We start from the raw sequence: 22,528 nt of genomic DNA on the forward strand, positions 1-22,528 counted from the left end.
TAAAAAAAGATAAATAAAACAATGTGAAGAAGAGACCCGTTTATTGCTCGTCTGTGGTGTTTTTTTTGTCTGGATTCAGTTTAGGCCTGCGTCTTTGTGAAGTCATTTATCTGTTTAAGTATTCTGTTTGCATGACTCCTATTCTGTGCGCCTGCATGTATGCTGTTGGTCAGTTTTGGCTTGTTTGTTCCAGCTCTGCGTGTCTGGATCTGGGATCCTTTGTCTGGGACGCTGGGCTAGCTGTCTACTAATTCTGCCTTTTTTTGCCCTCAATCTCTTTTAATATGTTTCAGTTCCCCACTAGAGAGTGTGTGTGAGTGTGTGTGTGTGTGTGTGTGTGTGTGTGTGTGTGTGTGTGTGTGTGAAAAGGATAATCAGAGCCTGTATGAGTGTGATTGAGGGTGCAGCTGTGGGCGCCCCCCCCCCCCCCCCCGCCCCTTGCCTTTCCCTCCCCTCTCTGTGTCATACGCTCTTTCATACGCACTCTCATTTTCTCTTTCATTTCTCTCCCTCACTCTTTCTGCTCATCCACTCACCCCTGTACTCCCCCCTCCTCCCACCCCATGTAATGAGCTGACACACAGGAAGCTCTAATCCTCACACAATGCCACCCCTCTTCCCCCCAGAGTGACTGGGAGCTGGACAGGGGGCAACAGGGACCAACCTGGCCCAGCTGTCCCCAAAATGGCTGCCTATAATCCCTCCAGTTTTTAGCCTACAGGGGCTCCTGAAACCATGACAACCGGTAACCAAGGTAAAGAATGCTCAGGGCAGGGAGCGGGACAAAAGGAGTGAAAGGAGCCATGTGTGAGAAGTTTGTCCACATGCGTTTGTGGGCGACAAGGGACGTGTCTCAATCAAAAAAAGAAAAAGAAGAAAAAAAAAAAGGAGCAGGGAGGTGGAGGTGAATACAAAAGTCCACAGGTGTGATGGAGATGGTTGCTGACTCTGATCACATGCAAGATATTTATCACCAATATGCGTTAATCAACTCTCTGTAGATCAATCCTTTTCAGCAGGAAGGACAAAAGTTTTTTGAGGTGTTAAAGGTCATGTCATTTGCATATTTACCCTACAATTAATGAAAAAGCAACACCCAGTTGGAAGACAAAGAAGTTGTTTATTCTTACAATGGCCATTGATTAAGGTGATTTTGGTAATTACAGCTGCCATTCAACTAAAATGTGACAGAGTCACAGTCAGTTTTTTTTAATGATGTGCTTATTGGAGTTGTTATATTTGTTTATAAAGCAAAATCAGTAAAACATAGGAATATACTTTTAGGAAACCTAAGTACCCTATTTAGCATATACACAAATGTACTGTATGTAAGCAGATATAAGTGTTAATGAATGCATTGATTAAATGTATATACTGCTTAGAAATGCTAAATAGTGGACTAAAAATAAAGTATTACCGACGTTTAACATTGTGTTTCTGGAGGGCTTCTTTTTCTTTAAGGAATCACAAAATTGTGTCGACTTAAAAGTGTTCTTTTACACTCTGTACAAGTGTAGGTCAAACTTTCAGTAATTTCAGAATTGTACACCACAATGAGGAAACTCTGGGGGTGAGTAATAATTCCCTCACACTTTCTAAACACTCCTATTTTTATTTTAAAAAGGACATATAGTCAGAATAAACTATTTTTTTTTTCATAATGAGAAACTGTGATTCTATGCCCTTTGGTGGCAGTAGCTCAGTCTGTAGGGAATTGGGTTGGGAACCAGAGTGTCACTGGTTCAGGTCCCGGTAAGGACCAAAGTATGGTGGTGGACAGTACTGCCAAGGTGCTCTTGAGCAAGGTACCGAACCCCCAACTGCTCGGGTGCCTGTCCATTGTCAGCTACAGCCCCCTCACTCTGACATCTCTCCATTAGTGCATGTATAGGTACTGAGCATGTGTGTGTATTTCAGGCCTGTGGGTAATGTGTATTCTAACAGAGTGAAAACATTGTAAATTCCCTTGCGGGATTAATAAAGTATTTATTATTATTATTATTATTTAGTTAGTTTAGTTTTAGTATTTTCTAAATCCACAAGAGGGAGCTATGGTCCATATTTTGGTCATCATCAAACATGATATTTTACACATTATTTTACACTGACACGATTACTACATTATTTGTATCCTGCAGAGAAATAAAACATCAGCTGATCTTTTCTTTCCCCGTGTGTGTTTATTTAATATATACTCAGTGGTGGAAGTACTAAAATAATTTACTTAGCCTAATTAAAAGTACCGTACTAATACCACAGTGTAGAAATACTTATGTAAAATTTTGAATGCAGGATTTTTACTTCTAAAAGTACCAAATATACATAATCCTACTTATTACAGAATGGCCCGTTTCAGAAATTAAGTACTTTATATAGTACTGCTGTGTAGCTCATCTTGATATATCATATTGTATTTGTTGATATTTTGTAATAATAATAATAATAATAATCTGTAAAGTCACCTGTAACTAAGTTTATCAAATAAAGGTAGTGGAGTAAACCGTATAAATATTTCCCACTGAAATGTAGGTTGGTTGAGCTTATAAAGTAACATAAAATGGAACTACTCATATTACTTCCCACGTCCATGCCTACTATTAGTCGTATTAATATTTGATTAGTATAGAAATTGTACCTAAGAGTGAATTTACAACTGGTCGCAATGTATTATGCTATAATATATGCTAATTATGAATTGATATCTACATATTGTCTTGCTGTTGTTTTCACTGGACCATTTATCAAAGCTAGCAGTAGGCAAATAGTTCAGTTCCTCTACCGATTCTAACACTTGTTTGAAGTGCGCGATAATTTCATTAAAACCCTACAATTCTGTAATAACTCACTCAGGAGACACAATGCGGGGCAATCAAGTTCCCCTCTGCCCTCCCCTCGGGTGACTCGTTTCCTTGGTAGTAAAGCGCTAGAACCCTCAAGTACATAAAAGCCAAGAGGATCAGCTGAGGAGCGCGGAGGAACACTACAAAGCAAAGTCAAAACCAGAGGAAACAGCTGCGTGAAGACGAGGAGGGAGACGCACGAAGAGGCCTGTTATTGACTGTAGTAGAGAGAAAGAACAATGAGAGGGCGAGCTGGCTAAAAGAGGTGAATTACAGTAGACGTTACATTATTTGGGATCAAGTTGGACACCCAGGAGGACACACACACGGAGCTGGAGAAGGTGAGTCTCCCCCAAAACCTGACTCACCAATGCTGTTCCTGATAATTCATGCTCACTGATACAAGATGGACATATTCAAATTACAACGCAGCCCGTTTATTATTTATAACCTGTAATGTCAGTGTACGTGTGCCTTGTTGTCTCTTAGCACTGTATGTAAAAGTGAGTATTTAAAATCCAATCAATTTCACTAGAAGAGGCTTTTAGATGTAGCCTATAATTATTATTTCAACAGGAAGATGTCAAAATAAAGTTAGGTAGGAGCTGGCATCCTGCCAACCAGGTCCCCTGAGTTTTAATGACTTAACTCCTTAACTCCTCAGGATAATAAAGTTAGTTTCAGTGATAAATGCTCTAAGAATGCCTAAAAAATAGGAGTTGAATCATTTCCCCATACACTTGAGTTGAGAGGATTTTCCTGAGCCAGGATGTAACCTTGAGTAACTCATGAAGGACTTCTTATCAGCAGCTTTTGGACCTTGCACTCTTCTTTTCTGTAAGAGCCTCACCTTTCAGTGTCTGCGGCATGCGTTTCATCACATGCAGGAAGACTCAATCTACTGTCCTTCTCCTTTGCAGTCACTCCTTTCTGAACCCACGTGCTGCTGATCTGCTGCTGCCGCCTTAAGGTATCTGGACTTTTCAGTCACTCTTACCGGTCATATTTGTCTTTAATTCTTAATTTATGCTTTAAATCTACAGTAAATCTCTCCCACTGAATTATTTATTTGGCGTCTCCTGCTTACTATCTTGGGATCAATTTTTACATCAACACACCTCATTGTTGTGTTTTTCGAAGCTCAATTTTCCTAGAGTCTAAGTGACTGTTCTTGGTTGTTTGATTCATCTCTGTCTGGCTCTGCTCATAAAGAAATGCTTTAACAAGCCCTGATGACAGTTTTGGGGATTGAAGGTAAAAAGTCTCCTGGGTTTAAACTTGGATATATTTGGTTGAAAAGTGAAAGTTTTTAGAAAGTAGGAAAACATACAGATTTTCAGGAAATCACATTGAAAACATCGGTTACATCTAAACGTTCCCTTTTCAACCAAACTTATGGATGCTTGGCCATCTTTTCACCCTTAAATCACCAAAAGGTTTAAACCCAGCAGATCGCCAATTTGTCTTGAACATCTTAATGTAATATCACAGCAATCTTTGCCCTATCTCATTCAAAACTCCATTAATAGATCATTAATTTTAGGGCAGTTAATTTGTAAGTGTGTGTGTGTGTGTGTGTGTGTGTGTGTGTGTGTGTGTGTGTGTGTGTGTGTGTGTGTGTGTGTGTGTGTGTGTTTGTTTGTGCGTTAGATTGTGGAGCCTATTAACACAGAGTGACATTAACTTATTGAAGCCGGTCATGCAGAAATGTCAGTGAACAGGCTGCCCTCAATGTGTCTGTCTCATCATCAAACTCCATACATGCTGAGGATGGTGAACTTTGGAAAACATGTGACCAGACACTGTGCTGCTGACACTCAAACTCTGCATGTGTGTGTGTGTAGGGGATCAATGGACAGCTATGAGTCAAAAATGTTTGTGTGTCTCAGTCGATAATTCTTCCTCAGCTAGTATGGTTGCTAATGAAGAGCTGGTGTTTTCAGGCATGTGGCATGTTTGCTCCTCTCCCTCTTCTCTCTGTCAATACACTCAACCTTAAAAGGCCATTTGCTGTGCGGTCTAATGGCTCTCCAATCCACAAAACTGCTCTCAAATCCAACAGTGTGGTATTATGTGATTTTTTTGCATGTTTGTTCCCACATAGTGCCCTTGGCATCTAAATATGCTTTTGTTTGCCTAAATTTGGACAGGATTGAAACAACCCAAGTATTTGCTGTATGTATACTGTGACAAATCAGTCTCCATGGTAACAGCATCACTAATATGACCTGCATTTCCTCCACAGATGGCAGGAGAGGATCCTAGATAACTGCGGGGGTAAAGTTTAAGTCTTCAGTCTCACATCAAGGCGAAAAACTCTCCAATTGTGACCGTTATCTTGATCAAAAAACAGTTTCTCACTTTACTAATCAATAAACCACCAAACGGCGAACAATGGCGTCCTACAGCCCTGCCCCAACACATGAGGCGAACAATGGTGGCAAACCATCTACGAAGTCTGAAGCCCCAGAGTCCATGAAGCTGAAGCAGGAGATCTCCCTCCTGAACGGGGTCTGCCTGATCGTGGGCAACATGATCGGCTCAGGGATCTTCGTCTCACCAAAGGGCGTCCTCATCCACAGCGCCTCGTACGGCCTCTCTTTGGTGGTGTGGACCATCGGAGGGATCTTCTCTGTGTTCGGGGCCCTGTGCTACGCCGAGCTGGGGACCACCATCACTAAGTCGGGGGCCTCCTACGCCTACATCCTGGAGGCCTTCGGGCCTTTCCTGGCCTTCATTCGCTTGTGGACGTCACTGTTGATCATCGAGCCGACCAGCCAGGCCGTCATAGCAATCACGTTCTCCAACTACATGGTGCAGCCCATATTCCCCACCTGCATAGCTCCATACTTGGCCAACAGGTTGCTGGCTGCTGCTTGTATATGTAAGTACGCATCTTGAGTGATTGAGAGTGTGTGTGTGTGTGTGTGTGTGACATTAAGAGAATGAGAGAAAAATCCAAGATGAGTCAGAGTTTGAGTGATATAAAGAGACAAAGATGATGTCTGCCACAGTTAGTTTCACATCTGAAAGAGAGCATGTGAGCTTCGTAGACTAGAGAAGTGAAAAATGGTGACACCATTGCTGTAGTCAGCAGCTCTGCAGCAGAAGGATTCACTGACATACAAAAGAGGAACTGAGCTAATCCTAAAACTTGAGTACCAATTTACTCAAACGCCCTTTTTACTCAATCTCAGGTTTAGAAATACTAGCATGATGTCTCGCACGTGAGGACTTGAATCACAGCTTCTTTATTTTGATGTTGGAACAATAAGAAACTGTTCATAAATGCAGAGGTGAACCTTTGTGTATGGATGCGGCGCAGATTGCCAAGGTAACAAGAACACAATGGCACTGAGAAAGAGCAAAGCTGACAAACTGAATTAATCAAACTAACAAGAAATTCACAAAACTGCTCCCCGAGGCAACCAAGCCCAACAAAATACCAACACTCGGGCAACCAGACACTGAGACAAGAAGCCACGGTCTCAAACAGAGAGCTTGTTAAGGTAATATCCTACAGACAAGCCCTGATAATCAAGATAAAAAAAACCACATTGTGCTAGTTTGCAATACATATTACACATTCGTCCACCCACCCATGAACACACACTTGAATACACGCACATACACACTTGCGTTCTGCACTGATAAGCAGTGCTCAGAGAAGGAGAAGACTGATAGCTGTGAGTTAAAGTCCTGCGGAGAGACTCTGACCTGAGCGGCTAACAGGCTATTTACAGCTCGGCACAGGAGTGGACCTTAAAACCAAACTAAACACACTTCCTGTCAGCTAAAACATTTGAGTTGGGAACTGAAGCTGCGCTTCAAATTGCATACTTTTTCTTTTTACTTTAAGTAAGCAAAACAAATCTCAGACATGACCCTCTTGCTCATCATGTAACAAAAGCTACTGGGGAGGACTATTGTGCTTTCAGTTAATACACCTGTGTTGTCCTGGATGTCAGAGCCTCCCCCCCGTACGTGAGTTCACAGTAAGTGAGCAACTGAATTAGTTTTTAAACATCTCTATTTCATTTCACATCTGGACCATATTTGACCTCCACTACCAGTCAGCTATCCTCCTAAACCCAATCTCACTCCTCCCACCCTTCTAACTTTTCACTGTCAACACACCACGCCTCTACTTCTGTGTGGCAAAGTCATCCTCTCCATCGCTCATCGCCGGTTGCCTCCGTCTGGAGCTGTATGTTTTGTTGTGTTTGACCGGGCCTCCTGTTGGGAAGGGCCTTGTTATGATCCTCTCCCTGTCAAAGTGGTGGAAGGTGATATTCCTCTCTTTCCTAAAGTGTTAATAAAGCCCCCCCCCCGCGGGGGAAAAAAAAAAAAAAAAAAAAAAAATTTTTTTTTTTTTTTGTGGAGGTCCGCGTGGAGCGTGAGTGGGAGCGCTTTGACGTGGTGAATTTAGATAAAATACGTCCACTCAGCTGCTTACCAGGAGGACGATTTACACAACAAGAAAAGCTTTCATCTCGAGGTATTTGATTCAAACCTTGAATACATCCTGTCCCTGACGCATGTTTATGAACTTCAATGGATCACGTGTTGATAAGAGGCCAGAGAGAGATAAGACAGAGAGAGAAGCACAAAACATTTTTCCAAAAAAATATGCTGCTCAAAGTGAATGAGGGCAATAAGGGACAAAGTACCAGCTAAGACCACTTTTCCTCAATCATTCACAACATATAACAGATAACAGATCTATTACAAGTAGACTACAAGTCCTGAATTTAAAAATTTCCTTGACAGTAAAATGTAGGCTAAAGCAGCCTATTATAAGTAAAACGTATCATTATGCATTACTGATGCTGCATAATTGATTGATCAACCATAATTTGAATGTCAAATGTTTTTTGTTGGCCTAATGTAATATTTTAGTGTGTGTGTGTGTGTGTGTGTGTGTGTGTGTGTTTGTGTATGTGCTGCACTCAGCTGTTTCCTCGTCTGAAAAACAACAGACCAGTCTGCTTGAGTCAGCAGCAGCGTTTCCTTAAACCACACACAGAAAAATGCTGGCACACACTCCGTTTACAAAGCAAATGTCACCCACTGAGATTGTTAAATTATTTGTTTCTGTGTGTTTTTGTTGCTTCCGCTTACCTTAGGTTTGCTGACCTTTGTGAACTGTGCCTATGTAAAGTGGGGCACCAGGGTCCAGGACTTTTTCACGTACGCCAAAGTCATTGCTCTCATCGCCGTCATCATCACTGGCCTGGTGAAAATCGGACAAGGTCACTAACTCTTCTCTCTCTTGATCCTAAACCCTCCACAATATCTTAAATTGAAGAAAACCAAATCCTTAGATGCTAAAAAACACAAGACTTTTATACACATCATCTGCGGATTTAAATGATGAGTTCAAGGTGATAATTACTGCCTAAAACTAAATCATTGTGTTGGTGTTTTCCAGGTCACACACAGAACTTCGAGGGCCTTTTTGAAGGCTCATCTCAGGATCCAGGACACATTGCTCTGGCTCTGTACTCAGCTCTGTTCTCCTACTCAGGATGGGACACCCTCAACTTTGTCACGGAGGAGATCAAGAACCCAGAGAGGTGAGGATAATTTACTTTGATTGTACACTTAGCTATTTCTTACTGCTCCAGCTGTGCCACTATGAGTGTTTAGGAGTGTTTGACCAGCACATAATAATGCAAGCAAATCAATCAATCTTTAGTCTTTTAGCTGAAGATTCCAATTGTCAAAGTTAAATTCTTATTCGTATGAAATTTCCTGGAATTTGTCCCCCATCACTGGACATTGGAAGCATGTTAGAAAGGGATCTCTTAATGGACAGTTTGAACAGTAGGAATGATTACAACAAGCAAAAACTGATATTACTGACATTTGTGCATGTAAGTATTCTGAGCTCTGGAAATTGTTCTTAGAAGAAATGCAATATCTTAAATCAGATCTCCTCCCATCGTGTACATACACAAAGATGAGTCACATGTAATGATTTTGGTAGATCACACACACTAGTTCTTACATTTTTCTTTATATTTGTGAATATGTTATCTTTATACTCAAAGTTAAATATTGAATCCATCCTACACACTTCTCTCTCATGAGAGTATTCCTATAAAGCCAAAGGAAATGCTTTCTCTCCAGTGCATTATAAAACAAGCTGCAGGATACAGGATGCCAGTTCTGCTGTGATTTGATCAACACCTGTGACATTGACTTCCTGAAATGTAAATCAATAAGAAAACATCCAAGATCACACTAAAAGTATGTGTGTGTTCGAGCCTTTTGGTGTTAATCACACAGCCAAACACTGATCAAATGAAGCAAGACTACACGTGATTGGATCACAAGCCTCTCCATGAGTTCCCAGGCCGATTAAGTGACCCCCCACTTACCACAATCCCCATCCTCCCCTCACACACAGGGTAGATCTGCACTTGACCCAGAGACTCCTAAGGAAGCCAGAATCTCACACGCTTCACGTTTAAAGTCTCTGTATCTCATCTCCTTTGCTTCCCTCTGCTGTTTGTTTGTGTGAACTACAGGAACCTGCCACTGGCTATCGCTATTTCCATGCCTATAGTCACCGTGATTTACATTCTGACCAACGTGGCTTACTACACCATCCTCCCCATGAATGTAATCTTAGACAGCGATGCTGTGGCTGTGGTAAGTGCATATAATTGTCAATAAATCACTTTACTTTATATAATCATATAGTGCAGCTTTACATCATTTAATCTCGTCTTTCCAGACATTTGCAGACCAGGTATTTGGTGTCATGAGCTGGACTATTCCCTTCGCTGTGGCTCTTTCCTGCTTCGGAGGACTCAACGCCTCCATCCTGGCTTCCTCCAGGTGAGTGAATATTTTTTGCCATGACTTCATCCCTGTGTCATTAGCATCCCACTCATCGTCAACTTGTCAATCATCGCTCTGTTGCATATTTCTGTGTCTAAAGGCTGTTCTTCGTGGGCTCCAGAGAGGGCCACCTGCCCGACTACCTGTGCATGATCCACGTCCACCGCTACACTCCTGTCCCCGCCCTGCTCTTCAACGTCAGTCAGCTATCACCATCTTTTATTTCCTGTTGTTTAATGGTTTAATTTACATTTCTTTAATCCCACATTTCACAGTCTGACTTACAATGTTTCTTGTATGTCTCTGCAGGGCATCATGGCTCTGATATACCTGTGTGTAGAAGATGTTTTCAGGTTGATCAACTACTACAGCTTCAGCTACTGGTTCTTTGTTGGTCTGTCCATTTTGGGGCAACTGTATCTGCGCTGGAAGCAACCAGACAGAAAGAGACCACTAAAGGTAAGGACGCAGAACCAGAGATACCGTATTGTCTTTTAAAAGGTGCTTTAGAAAAAAAAAAGGTTTACCTACTTACAATTTTTTATTTCTTACATATCTGACCATCATCTCATCTCTTCTTTCCTCAGCTCAGTCTCATCTACCCCATCATTTTCTGTCTGCTCACGGTCTTCCTGGTGGTGGTGCCGCTCTACAGTGACACCATCAACTCTCTGATCGGCATCGGCATCGCCCTTTCAGGAGTGCCCGTTTACTACCTCTGCTGCTACACTCCGGCCCATAAGAGGCCACTGAGGCTAAGGAGCCTCATTGGTAAGAGAACCTTACGATTCATTCTCTGTTTTCGTAAATCAAAACCAACGTTGTTGATTTTAAAAACTTAAACTCAATGACCTGTTGGCCACTGGCCAGGTTTTGGACACATAAAACAAAGTTGTTTAGTAGTGTTGTAGCGTAGGTTTATCCCAAATATTTAAAGTCAGTGTTTGGCACCAGAGAGGAGAATAAGGTGCATGTCTTCGGGGGGAGCTCTAATGTACAAGGAGCCAATGAGCAGTACAAGGGGCAGTGCAAAAACAGATGTAATTTGGCTGAGGGTAGAAGATGAAGAGTAATGCACATTAAGCCGAGGCAGGAGAACAGGAGAGGCCTGTAGAGTTGCAGGAGAGGAGACTTATCTTAACTTGTGTAGGTCCAACAAAGACAAGGACGTCCACAGGCACATCCGAGCAGGTCACAGAGACAGCTGAACAAGTTTCATCCAAACCCTCTCCGGGGATCAACACACTCCCAGCAGCACATTGTTGCTGAGGGATTTCCAGGAAATCCAGCCAGTTCTTGGAAAAACTGCCACTCTGTTTACTTTTATATATGTCGCTGTTTTTCTTCTTTTGAGCAAAGACATCCAAATACTGGATTCAACTTTCAGTTATCTCCTCCTTTAGCTACTCTCACTCCTCTTTCTGTTCTCCTCCATGTTGTCTTTGTTAGTTTTCCCCAGCTCACAGGTGTGTCTCATTTATTTCCCGATTTCCCCCACCGTCCTTTCCTGTCAAGGTTGAAAAGGGCTATTCTGTACTTTTTCCTCCAACCATTTTTGCTACAGTGTAACGCTGCTCGAGACTGTGTGGTATTTAACAATAGCTTGAAGGTGCAGTCACATTAAACTTCATAAAAATAATAATAAATAAGTAAAAATAATAGGGGAAACAAAATAATTATAATTTGCAGGCTAGATGTAACACTATTGTTTTAAAGGGATCCATTAATATCCTTTGGCCTTTAGTGCATTAAATCATGTGCAAGGAATTGGAAGTCGTATTTGGATGTGTTTGACTCATTAATGGTCCCACATGGAAAAAAAATTGATTTTCTTTCTTCAAATTCTTAAAATGTCTTTAGACATTACATTTTTGTTCAGTCAGCCCTCAACTAAATACATTTTTTTTTATTAAAAACTAAATTAAAAAATATATTATTTATGAAAACTTGACTACAAATAGGACACATGCCAAAGGTGATTCATCTAACTCTTTGCGAGGAAGCCAACTAAAAAGGTCTGCTTCTGAAAACCGCAGTGCACCCTGGGAATTTCTTCCAGGCCTTACTGCTAGAGATGGCTCAATCAGGTTGAGTCGAGTACAGCTACTTCTTTGACCAGATATCACAGCTACAGAGTACTTTGCTTGGAGTCAGCACTAATGATGTCAACTTAAACTCAATTTGGTGTCAATGTTTAGTCTAATAATGGATTAACATTTCTTCTGTCTCCACCTCTTTCAGCTAAATCCGGCTTGCTGATTCAGAAGGTGTGCTACTCTGTTCTGACTGAAATGGACAAAGTAGAGTAGATGTTTGCTTTTACCAACCTGCCGGAGACTGACCACGCACAAATGTAGAACCTGAACTCATCCTGGCCAGCCGCTGCCGCCACAAGGCCTCGGTGGGACGAAGCATTGGGGATTGAGCTGGACCCAACTCTCTGACATGTCAATCATCACCTGGCGATCTCATTGATGAATGTATTAATAATGGCGCGCGGGTGCTAGTTGGCAAGATTTTACTCTAGCTGACTGAGACTTCAGAGAGAACATTTTAATGCACTCCTGAAGAAATCATCACCTCTTTCTATTTCAGAACTGTACACATTAGTAGGAAATTATTGAATTTGTATGTCAAGACAAGTTTTCTTTTGTGAAATGACATACATGAAATACCTTTTTGATTTTACTGGAAGGTGGCAAATTATTATGATTAAAATTGTTTAAGTGAACAGGAGACCATCTTTGGAACTAAAAGCATTGTTGACTATAGAAACAGCCTTGCTATTGTTTGCACAAAGAAAATCAAGCAGTAAAAGAGATGAGAATATTTTTCCACATTCATGAATATGGAAGTAAAGTTTTATATATAGTAGTCAACCAGAGGTCTAGTGAAGGTCTATCTTTATACAAATAAACTAATTTTATCTGCAGCCTCTGACTGAATCACAGGCTGTTTAATGTAAGAGTTTTAGACAGTTGAGCTGCTAATACTTTACATATTTATAATAAAATTACTTGTTGACAACATAAATCTACTTTCTTCTTCCTTTCTGCTCCAGGGATGTTTTTGGAGTAGAGGGTTAATGTATTGTGTACTCAAGAATCACAACATTAGACACACCAAAGTGGTTGTTTTGAGGCGGATTTTACATTTTATTTAGAATAATACATAATGACAATCCTTTCCCACTCGGTCCTCTCTTCCATTCATAAATATGTACATACAGTAAATCATGGTACTGTCAAGCTTTCAGTCTGATCATCCAATAGTGTCCTTCCATGGCCTCGCCTTATCACCAGCTGGCTTGTCTTTAGCTGATGCTGCAGCCATGGGCGGGGTCTGCTGGAGAGGATTGTGGGTAAAAGTCTGCCTCAGTGGACCTGCAGTGGGAAATGAAGAGAAGACATATGAACACAGTCCCAGTTTTAGTGCACACAGTGTTGTAGCCTCGACAGCAAAGAGACAATCACGCCAACAGCTTTTTCTCCCGATTACCATAAACATTAAAAAAAAATGGTACACAAAACATGTTTGACGTGGGACTGCAACTAGTGTTTACTTTTCTTATCAATTCATCTACCAATATTTCGTTCAGATAATTAAATCGTGTGGTTTACAAAATATCAGCAAATAGTGATTTTTTCGTCTGACCAAATTATTAAGTTTACTATCATAAAGATAAAGACAAACAGATAAAGTTTACATTTGGGAGCAGGAACCAGTGTGGACTTTTGCTACAGTACAGGCCAAAAGTTTGGACACACCTCATTCAATGCGTTTCCTTTATTTTCATGACTATTTACATTGTAGATTCTCACTGAAGGCATCAAAACTATGAATGCACACATAAGGAATTATGTACTTAACAAAAAAGTGTGAAATAACTGAAAACATGTCTTATATTTTAGATTCCTCAAAGTAGCCACCCTTTGCTTTTTTGATAGCACTGGAAAACCCTTGGTGTTCTCTCAATGAGCTTCATGAGGTAGTCACCTGAAAAGGTTTTCACTTCACAGGTGTGCCTTGTCAGGGTTAATTAGTGGAATTTTTTCCCCTTATTAATGGGGTTGGGACTTTGAATGTGTCCCCAAGTGCAGTCGCAAAAACCATCAAGCACTACAACGAAACTGGCTCACATGAGGACCGCCCCAGGAAAGGAAGACCAAGAGTCACCTCTGTTGCTGAGGATAAGTTCATCCGAGTCACCAGCCTCAGAAATCGCAAGTTAACAGCAGCTCAGATTAGAGACCAGATGAATACCGCACAGAGTTCTAGCAGCAGACACATCTCTAGAACAACTGTTAAGAGGAGAATGCACGAATCAGGCCTTCATGGTCAAGTAGCTGCTAGGAAACCACTGCTAAGGAGAGGCAACAAGCAGAAGAGATTTGTTTGGGCCAAGAAACACAAGGAATGGACATTAGACCAATGGAAATCTGTGCTTTGGTCTGATGAGTCCAAATTTCAGATCTTTGGTTCCAACCGGCCGTTGTCTTTGTGCGGGCATGAGAAAGGTGAACGGATGGATTCTACGTGCCTGGTTCCCACCGTGAAGCATGGAGGAGGAGGTGTGATGGTGTGGGGGTGCTTTGCTGGTGACACTGTTGGGGATTTATTCAAAATTGAAGGCATACTGAACCAGCATGGCTACCACAGCATCCTGCAGCGACATGCCATCCCATCCGGTTTGCGTTTAGTTGGACCATCATTTATTATTCAACAGGACAATGAACCCAAACACACCTGCAGGCTGTGTAAGGGCTATTTGACCAAGAAGGAGAGTGATGGAGTGCTGCGCCAGATGACCTGGCCTTCACAGTCACCGGACCTGAACCCAATCGAGATGGTTTGGGGTGAGCTGGACCGCAGAGTGAAGGCCAAAGGGCCAACAAGTGCTAAGCATCTCTGGGAACTCCTTCAAGACTTTTGGAAAACCATTTCAGGTGACTACCTCTTGAAGCTCATCAAGAGAATGCCAAGAGTGTGCAAAGCAGTAATCAGAGCAAAGGGTGGCTACTTTGAAGAAACTAGAATATAAGACATGTTTTCAGTTATTTCACACTTTTTTGTTAAGTACATAATTCCACATGTGTTCATTCATAGTTTTGATGCCTTCAGTGAGAATCTACAATGTAAATACTCAGGAAAACGCATTGAATGAGAAGGTGTGTCCAAACTTTTGGGCTGTACTGTATATTGACTTGAGAAAAAAATGCTGTAATAATTCATCTGTAAAAATACTTATTGAACTATTATCAGTTCTAGTCAGATTAAAAACAAAAACAAAATTAAGAGCAACAAAACACAATACTAGTGAGGTACTTACTGACTGCAGGTGCTGTGAAAAATTCAATGTGGAAAGTCTTCCAAATTTCAGCCTTAATAATACATGCAATGCTCCATACACTCATATCAGAGTCTTTATCACAGTTTTAAGGCCTTGTGGACTCCACAGCAGTACAATCTGGAGCTGATTTTAAAACGTGTAACTTTTCCTGAGCTGCAATCAGTGTTCACACCTAACATATAGGTACAAACTCAATATCCAGCAAGACACTATTATGCATGTTCCAGGTAATGGATTGTTACTTTTTCCACACTCTTTGCTGGCTATCAGTCTCTCCATTAAAACCCTGATTTTTCAAGTCTTATTATTCGAATGATTGGCTTTGGCCACAAGGGGGAGCAGATCCTCTATTTCTGCATCAAGATATCACAAAGTATACTATACATTACACAACTGTTAAAAACTTTAGTCAATATTGTCCCTTTACATAAGCAGTACATTAATCTATTACAGCAACTAATCCAAAAGGAAATTCCAGTAACTTAGTATAAATAAAACACTACTTTATTTTAAAATCTTTGTAATTATGGACTTATGCCCTTTTAAATACACACTATACAGATAATATCATATATTTAAGCCAACCATAACATTTATAATGCCACATTCCAATATATTTTTCCACCTGTCCAACTTCCACTTTTTTCATCCTTATTCTCATTTTAGAAACAACTCCAGCCAGCTGTCTCTCATTGGCTGAAATAAAGCCAAACGGGGAATTAAAAGTCTATGTGAAGCTGAAAAGGAAGTCAAGCTTCAGCAGCTTGATGTAGAGGCCATGAGAATCTCTTCTGGTCAGACATTGACTAATGGGGGGACTGACCTTTAGCAGCAAGGTCCAGATGATTTTTGATCCTTCTTTCCCTTTCTTCCAGCTGCTGGGCCAGCTGAGCGTTTTTCCAGCCTGGAGACCAAACCACAGTTACACCACGGACAAAAATAGAAATAATCAGTGCTGCAGTATCATGATCAAATTTCAATAGTTTAACATTACTACTAAAAAACAATCCATCAAATGCCCTTAAGACCAAATCTATTGTATGTATGTTTAGACACCAACCCTTCTTCATGCTATCGATTAAGCCGTCACTTTGGGGCAGGGCGGAGGCCGGATGTTTGATTCTCTCTGGGATCCTCAACCTGTCTCTGACCAAGGGGTGTCTGAGCAGGGCGACTTGACCCAAGGAGAAGCAGTTAGAAGTCAACCAGTAGGTAAACACCGCCTGAGGTTTGTTTGAGAAGAAAAGGATTTTAGACACTGAATGTAAAACATATTTCCTGGTATTTAGTACATTTTTAGTGTGATGTGATGTGAGTTTAAACCACTACAACAAAAACTGATGTGGGTGAATGACAGACTGACCGTGGGGAAGTTGATAGTGAGGGGGAGGATGACAAAGGGCATGATCCTGAACACTGTCTTCATGGCTCGCAGGTTGGGGTTGTCGATACCAGACTCTGCACCCAACTAAAAGAGACAATTGAACAATGTGGCGAGCATGAGTACATAAAACAGTTTATAACAAGATCATAACACCACCTATACCAAACTGTCAGTCCAAAAGTAGTCCTGTTATTCTTATAACTGTGTTGTTCTTTTATTCTGGCCGGGCATCGAAAGAGCAATTAAAAAAATACAGATTAACAGGGTTGGTATAATTTAGTTTCTATGACCTTTCTTTCTTTCTGACAAGTTGGGTAAAAGCTGGCTGACCTCCAGGATGAAGAACATGGTTCCCGTGACGGCAAAAGGCAGGATATAAAAAGGATCTGCTGCCGTCAGGTCTGTAAACCAGAGCAGGCCTCCTGTCTGCAAGCTGGGCACCGGCAGGTAGGCCATCTTCCTCAGTGCGATGAAGAAAGAGACAAAGACTGGTGCCTGCGGAAACAGACAGATAACTGACTTGAAAAAACTACTTACAAATCTTAAAAACATAATTCTACAATAGTTTTTTTTTAATTATTATTATTAAATGTAAGTTTTAAACTGGTATTAAGTACTCCTCAACAGGGTATAATGCACAGTCCCCTTTTTTTTTAGATTGATGCGGCCCAAAATGCCTGAATTTGCGGCAGCTTTTGTAAAAAATTGCGATAAAAGTTGTCTTTTGTAGTTTTTTGCAATGAAGTTGCGAGAGACAGTGAAAATTGCAAAAAGAATTGCGATTTCTTTTTGGTATACTTCTTTAAAAATAAAAGGAAACTTGTTTCGATAAACTATTCTGGGCTGAGTTTTCCTAGTAACCTTACCAAAAAGCCTCAGGATGCTGCAAATGTTGGTATAATATGAAAATGGCTGGTGGATTTAAGACAAAAAATAATAATTCATTGAATGAATCAAATTTCAACATGTGTCAGTGGCTTGTTGATCTTACATTGTTAGTTAATTTCCTATCCTGGCCTGGGCGTAGCTGTCCTCAATTTAGGTCATCGTGTACGTCTCATCTCCGGTTTTTCCTGCATCCACCGTGTGCGTTTCTGTGTGCACGCGCGTTAGTCACGGGGGTAAATGAGCAGAAGTCCCGCCGGACGGTCTGAAATGTTATGCACGGTCTTTCGCTCTACGTTCTATTGGTAAATGTGAGATGTTCAAGTCACACGTCTCGTCTTCATATCATAAACAAGGAAATGAATTTGGCGTACGTGTGTTAGGTCAACCCGTTCTCTCTCCAGCTTGGTAAGTGGCTCTCAGCGTCACATACTGACGCAAAGTCTGGCACGTGGGACTGCTGGGATTGGTTGAATAAACTCTGGTTATTGGTCAAATTTGCGGTAAAGTTTCTTTTATCACCTTCTGATGTTTTTCATGTGCATAACAAAAATGTATTTATTGTTAAGTTGATTTTATTTCATTCAATTTTGTCTCAATAAAATGTAAATGTATAGAAACACAGACATGAAAATGAATCCTGCTTTGATAAAATAGATACATATTTCCTTTTTATCTTATTGGAAAGTTGAGATTGATAGTTAGTTTTAAGCCAAAAACACAGAGTAAATTATAAAAGCAGAGTAAAATATAACGGGGAAATCAGTATAAAGAGATAAACTGACCTGCACCAAAGGAACTAGGAAGCCGCGGAGAGGATTTACATCATGCTTCTTCTGGAACAAGTTCAGGTCAGAGTAGGCTTTGGCAACTATAACATGCAGACAAAAGCTAATGACAAATTGACGAGGCTGGATTATTTTTAACAAGCACACACACATAAACATCTAAATTATGACTAAAAAAAAAAGACAATTGCAATGAATGAAGAGTAAAATTTTACATTCAAATTTGTTTCCGCTCTGCTTGGCTTCATTCATCCTGGCAGTGAGTTTGGTCATCTCGGGCAGAACATTGTTCAGCTTGGCTGCCTCCCTCTGGCCCTTCACTATGACAGGAAACACAGCCAAACGAGCCAACACGGTTCCTATACGAGAGTGAGGGATTCATAGAAACAAGAAGGGGATAAGAAAGAACACAGGAAATACAGGACATTTTTTGAATCGCTTAAAATGAGACTCAAGGAAAACATCAACCTCAGATACTGAGGGATGCCTGAATGTTGACATATTGATTTATAGTTAAGTGTTGCTTACCTACAACAATGGCTCCCCACCAGGGCAAACCAAGATCCACGTGCATGAACTCTAACAAGTTCTGGATCAGCCCCACTGGGGTGTGGCCGGCCAATCCCAGCTCTGCTAAACTGGTTTCTGTAGCCGCAGCCTGCAGGACCTCCACTGCAGTCGGTGCAGCATCAGCCAACTGCTCGATGACTGGCTGTGACAAAACAGAAACTGGGTCAGCTGACAACAGCTCAGGGGAGGAATCCAAGACTGGAGAAGAAGGAGAGATGTCCACTAATGGTGCTGCCATGGAAACTGTTTCAACTGGCATCTGAAAATATAAATGAAAATGGAATCACATATTTAGTTAGTTATAGTCAGTATATATATAGTTAGAAGGTAACTAAGTGCCTAAGATAGATGATGTAACCTCCGATGTAGTCTCCACCTGTTCAGTGATGGGTTGTGCGATGATAGGGGTAGGGTCAGCGGGCAAATAGACGGGGGAGGACTCCAGGACTGGAAGGCCACCAGAAGCTTCCAACACTGGAGGTGCCATGCTTCCATCATCAGGAATCTGCCAATATCAGTAACAACAAGTTATGGATGTATCAATGTATTCAAACAGCTGTTCACTTTGATATTTTATCAAAGATTCAGTGCATAAAATCTCACATTCTGGCCACAGCGTGAATCAATTTACTTTGATAGAGGTCAATACTTCCAAAACAGAAACACAGAAAAGGGCACTGGTCATTTAAGAAATCCACAAGTTAAACTACATTTTATAACTGAATATATCTTTAACTCGTATGGTTAAAAAAAAAAACTCTTCCCTTTTGAGCTCTGTATGAGGATGACCGGAGTTTGATCTTACAGAGATGCTGTTCACTGATGCTGCTCAACAGCAACTTTGCTATTAGACTGATCACCTGTATGCTAACTCACCTGTGAGCTGTTGTGCCTGACTGCCACGGCGTTCACCCAGAGGAACTTCCCATGCTGTCTGCGGCCCAGCAGAGTCCTAGTAGCAGGACTGCGACACTCAAACAATGTGTGCAGATGGGACTTCTGGAGCACCCGCTGTTTGTGAACCAGAGGGACAGAGTCAGATACACACTTTAAATAATAAACTACAACCTGATGACATATAGGGGAAATGCTTCTATGTCACATAGCATCGCTTAGCAGCGATACAGAACGAGTTCAGCCACACTGATACTTTAGGGATTAAAAATTTTGCAGCTGCTTTCTAAATTTAATCTGATTAGAGCAGAAACATACCAGAAACAAAAAAAGTCAGATAATTAAGCTATTATGTGACAGGAAATTAATACTCAAATATCTGATAATGAATCACTAATGTTGTTTATTAAGCAAAAAGGCTACATTATTTGGTTACAGTTTCTCAAATAACAGGACTTTCTTCTAGTCGCACAGTGAGCATGAAATGGTGCATTAATTTCAATACTGTATCTTTAAATTAAGCTTTTAGGTTTGTCAGATAATCAATTCTTGTGTCAAAAACTAATTGAGGCAGATGTGACTCTTTTAAATGTTATTACACAATATTACATTGGTTGACACTTATGCTAGCGTTGCCTTCACAGGAATTTACATAATGAAGGATGTGAACATTTAGAAATTAATGAAATTATCAATGCTGGAGAAATCTAAAATTCAAAAACTTCATGACCTAGCAAAAACATCAGAAAAAACAGGTGTGCAGTAGGTTTAAGTTACAGTGACCTCTGGTAGAATTTAGATTATTCCTACAGGACACAGCAGCTGGGTTTGGACTAAATAACAGGTTAACTAGTTTAGGTTTAATGTTATACAGATAAGCTAATAGAAGAGCAACAGCACCATTATCTTTACTTCAGGATAAATGTAACGTTAGTAGTTGTTGACAAAGCTAGCAGTTGCTAACACAGCCCTGCTAGCCTGTGGATTAACACAGGTACATTTCAATCATGTGTAAACTCCTGGTGGTCTTAAGCTCGTATTTCCGTGATTCGAGCTACACTGCCCATGTTGTTCTTGTTAATAAACCTGGTGATTTAACAGCTTTAACTTTATTCAATATCGGAGCTGTCTTCACTTGAGAGGCTGCCACTGTCAAAGTCACAGCGATGATGCTAGCCGGCTAGCGAGTTAGCCGTTGAGAGTATATTCGTGTCCATGTTTCAGAAGCAGGGATAAAGTACCAGATGTTAACTGTAAAGAACACTTACATGGTTAAAAATGTTTTGAAGGGGATGGCTGTCTCGGCTCAGTTTTCCAGTCTGTCTTAGGAAACATCTTGCTAGGCAACCCGGAGTCACCCCGCTTCTGATGGCAGCCATGCTGGGGGAAAGACATGCTACGGAAAGCGTGAAGAGTCTATCTTCCTGGCTGTTCGTTACAAGCTTCGCCCTGTGGACCAAGTACTTGAGAACAAGTTTAAGGTACTACAGTAACCTATGCCTCTATTCTACTCTACTAATATATCAGAAATGTATTTGTCTAGAACTACCAAATTCTTAGATTTAAAATATTTGTGTCATTTCTAGCTACCACATGTTTTGTCCTGCCCTTTTGAGTGAGGTTTAAGACATATGCTGAAATATTGAAAACAATAGGCATGTATCTGTTTATCTCTCCAACCATCACAACCAATCAATTAATGAATTAACCAATAAATCAATCAATTAATCAATCAAGCTTTTCACTGTGATAACTTGTCTCCAGATGGACTGATTAATTAATTCTTATATTTTTGTTGTTCCTTCTTTCTGAGGGTTAACAGAAAGAAAACACAATATATTCCAGGTGGGATTTGATCCCAGAATCTCTGAACTATAAAACAATAACAGAACACTACAAGAAGAAATGAACAGAGAACAGTAAGTCCACATGAGCCCATTTGGGGCTAGCTAGCTAGCTTTTGTTTTCAGTTCAAATTAGTTCATTTTAATGGATAACAATCCCTTAAAATGTTAAACCTTACAACTTTCACTTTACTTATAATTAAAGTATTTTTAAAATGTACAAAATAACACATACTGGTAACTACACCTTAATGTGTATCTTAAATGCCCTGCATTTTTTTATTAAGATGCATATTCAAGGTCAATTGATGGACAAATGAATGGATTGATGTGTATAAGAGGCTTTTAATTGTTTCCACAGTTAAAGTTTAAACTTCAACGATTTTAGTTTCTATTGTCTTTTATTTATTATTTAAAAACAATAATACAAAATTGCAAATTAATATTTTTTTTGTTAAAGTTACGTATGAACCCCCCAGTTAAAAATCATGCGTTATAGCCTACAGAGTTTATCCAATTAAATGAGATGCAACTAGAGGGAAAATACCAACCTTTCTTTCCAGATGTCACATGAATTCCTGTAAATGGGCAACAGACAGAAAGCGAAAGTCAAATCTGAGTGCACGTTGACAGTTACATAACACAGATATGTTGATTCATTTTTGGCAGGGCATCAACCTTTCAGATGTTCTCTGACTCACAGGAGTCTGAGTAAGAAGGATTCATATGGGTTGCTCAAAGATATATTTCCTGGTACTATGGTCAGGTAAAACAAGAATAAAAAGTTATTAGTGAGAGGAAGTATGACTAATAATCATGAACAGTCTCACAGATTGGCATGGTCAAAACATCCATCCATCCATCCATCTTCGTCCGCTTATGGTGTCGGCTCGCGGGGGGAGCAGCTCCAGCAGGGGGCCCCAAACTTCCCTTTCCCGAGCCACATTAACCAGCTCTGACTGGGGGATCCCGAGGCGTTCCCAGGCCAGGTTGGAGATATAATCCCTCCACCTAGTCCTGGGTCTTCCCCGAGGCCTCCTCCCAGCTGGACGTGCCTGGAACACCTCCCTAGGGAGGCGCCCAGGGGGCATCCTTACCAGATGCCCAAACCACCTCAACTGGCT

General features: G+C 40.7%; 2 protein-coding genes across 4 annotated transcripts; one reads left to right on the forward strand and one right to left on the reverse strand.

Moving 5' to 3' along the window:
* Positions 1-2,933: 2,933 nt before the first annotated feature.
* slc7a7 (solute carrier family 7 member 7) lies at positions 2,934-12,722 on the forward strand. 2 transcript variants are annotated; one of them, XM_039823007.1, is made up of 11 exons: positions 2,934-3,181; positions 3,761-3,810; positions 5,086-5,724; positions 7,967-8,092; positions 8,272-8,416; positions 9,374-9,497; positions 9,583-9,686; positions 9,790-9,886; positions 9,999-10,148; positions 10,277-10,460; positions 11,931-12,722. In XM_039823007.1, the coding sequence occupies exons 3-11, from the start codon at positions 5,235-5,237 to the stop codon at positions 11,996-11,998; spliced, it is 1,488 nt and encodes a 495-aa protein (XP_039678941.1). In that variant the 5' UTR covers positions 2,934-3,181; positions 3,761-3,810; positions 5,086-5,234; the 3' UTR covers positions 11,999-12,722. The 2 variants fall into 2 exon arrangements, with proteins under 2 accessions (XP_039678941.1, XP_039678942.1); XM_039823008.1 differs by lacking the exon at positions 3,761-3,810.
* A 95-nt stretch (positions 12,723-12,817) lies between these two features.
* On the reverse strand, positions 12,818-20,986 carry oxa1l (OXA1L mitochondrial inner membrane protein). Of its 2 annotated transcripts, none has more exons than XM_039823006.1 (11): positions 20,829-20,986; positions 19,543-19,677; positions 19,043-19,171; positions 18,625-18,925; positions 18,312-18,455; positions 18,094-18,179; positions 16,754-16,918; positions 16,403-16,507; positions 16,100-16,262; positions 15,863-15,943; positions 12,818-13,072 (listed from the first exon to the last, which is right to left on the reverse strand). In XM_039823006.1, exons 1-11 carry the CDS (start codon positions 20,937-20,939, stop codon positions 12,951-12,953), a joined length of 1,542 nt encoding a protein of 513 aa, XP_039678940.1. In that variant the 5' UTR covers positions 20,940-20,986; the 3' UTR covers positions 12,818-12,950. The 2 variants fall into 2 exon arrangements, with proteins under 2 accessions (XP_039678940.1, XP_039678939.1); XM_039823005.1 differs by having other exon boundaries at positions 19,025-19,171.
* Positions 20,987-22,528: the final 1,542 nt, after the last annotated feature.

This window comes from Perca fluviatilis, chromosome 14 (assembly GCF_010015445.1).
Source record: "Perca fluviatilis chromosome 14, GENO_Pfluv_1.0, whole genome shotgun sequence".
Lineage (NCBI taxonomy): Eukaryota > Metazoa > Chordata > Actinopteri > Perciformes > Percidae > Perca > Perca fluviatilis.

Bases quoted from the DNA above. Each gene is read 5' to 3' on its own strand.
- slc7a7 (XM_039823007.1), top strand. From the start codon at position 5,235: ATGGCGTCCTACAGCCCTGCCCCAACACATGAGGCGAACAATGGTGGC. The intron at 9,887-9,998 runs GTCAGTCAGCTA...ATGTCTCTGCAG, and splicing joins TCCCCGCCCTGCTCTTCAAC to GGCATCATGGCTCTGATATA. The intron at 10,149-10,276 runs GTAAGGACGCAG...TTCTTTCCTCAG, and splicing joins ACAGAAAGAGACCACTAAAG to CTCAGTCTCATCTACCCCAT.
- oxa1l (XM_039823005.1), bottom strand. From the start codon at position 20,939: ATGGCTGCCATCAGAAGCGGGGTGACTCCGGGTTGCCTAGCAAGATGT. The intron at 19,172-19,542 runs GTGAGTTAGCAT...TGATATTGGCAG, and splicing joins TCAGGCACAACAGCTCACAG to ATTCCTGATGATGGAAGCAT. The intron at 18,926-19,024 runs GTTACATCATCT...TTATATTTTCAG, and splicing joins AGGTGGAGACTACATCGGAG to ATGCCAGTTGAAACAGTTTC.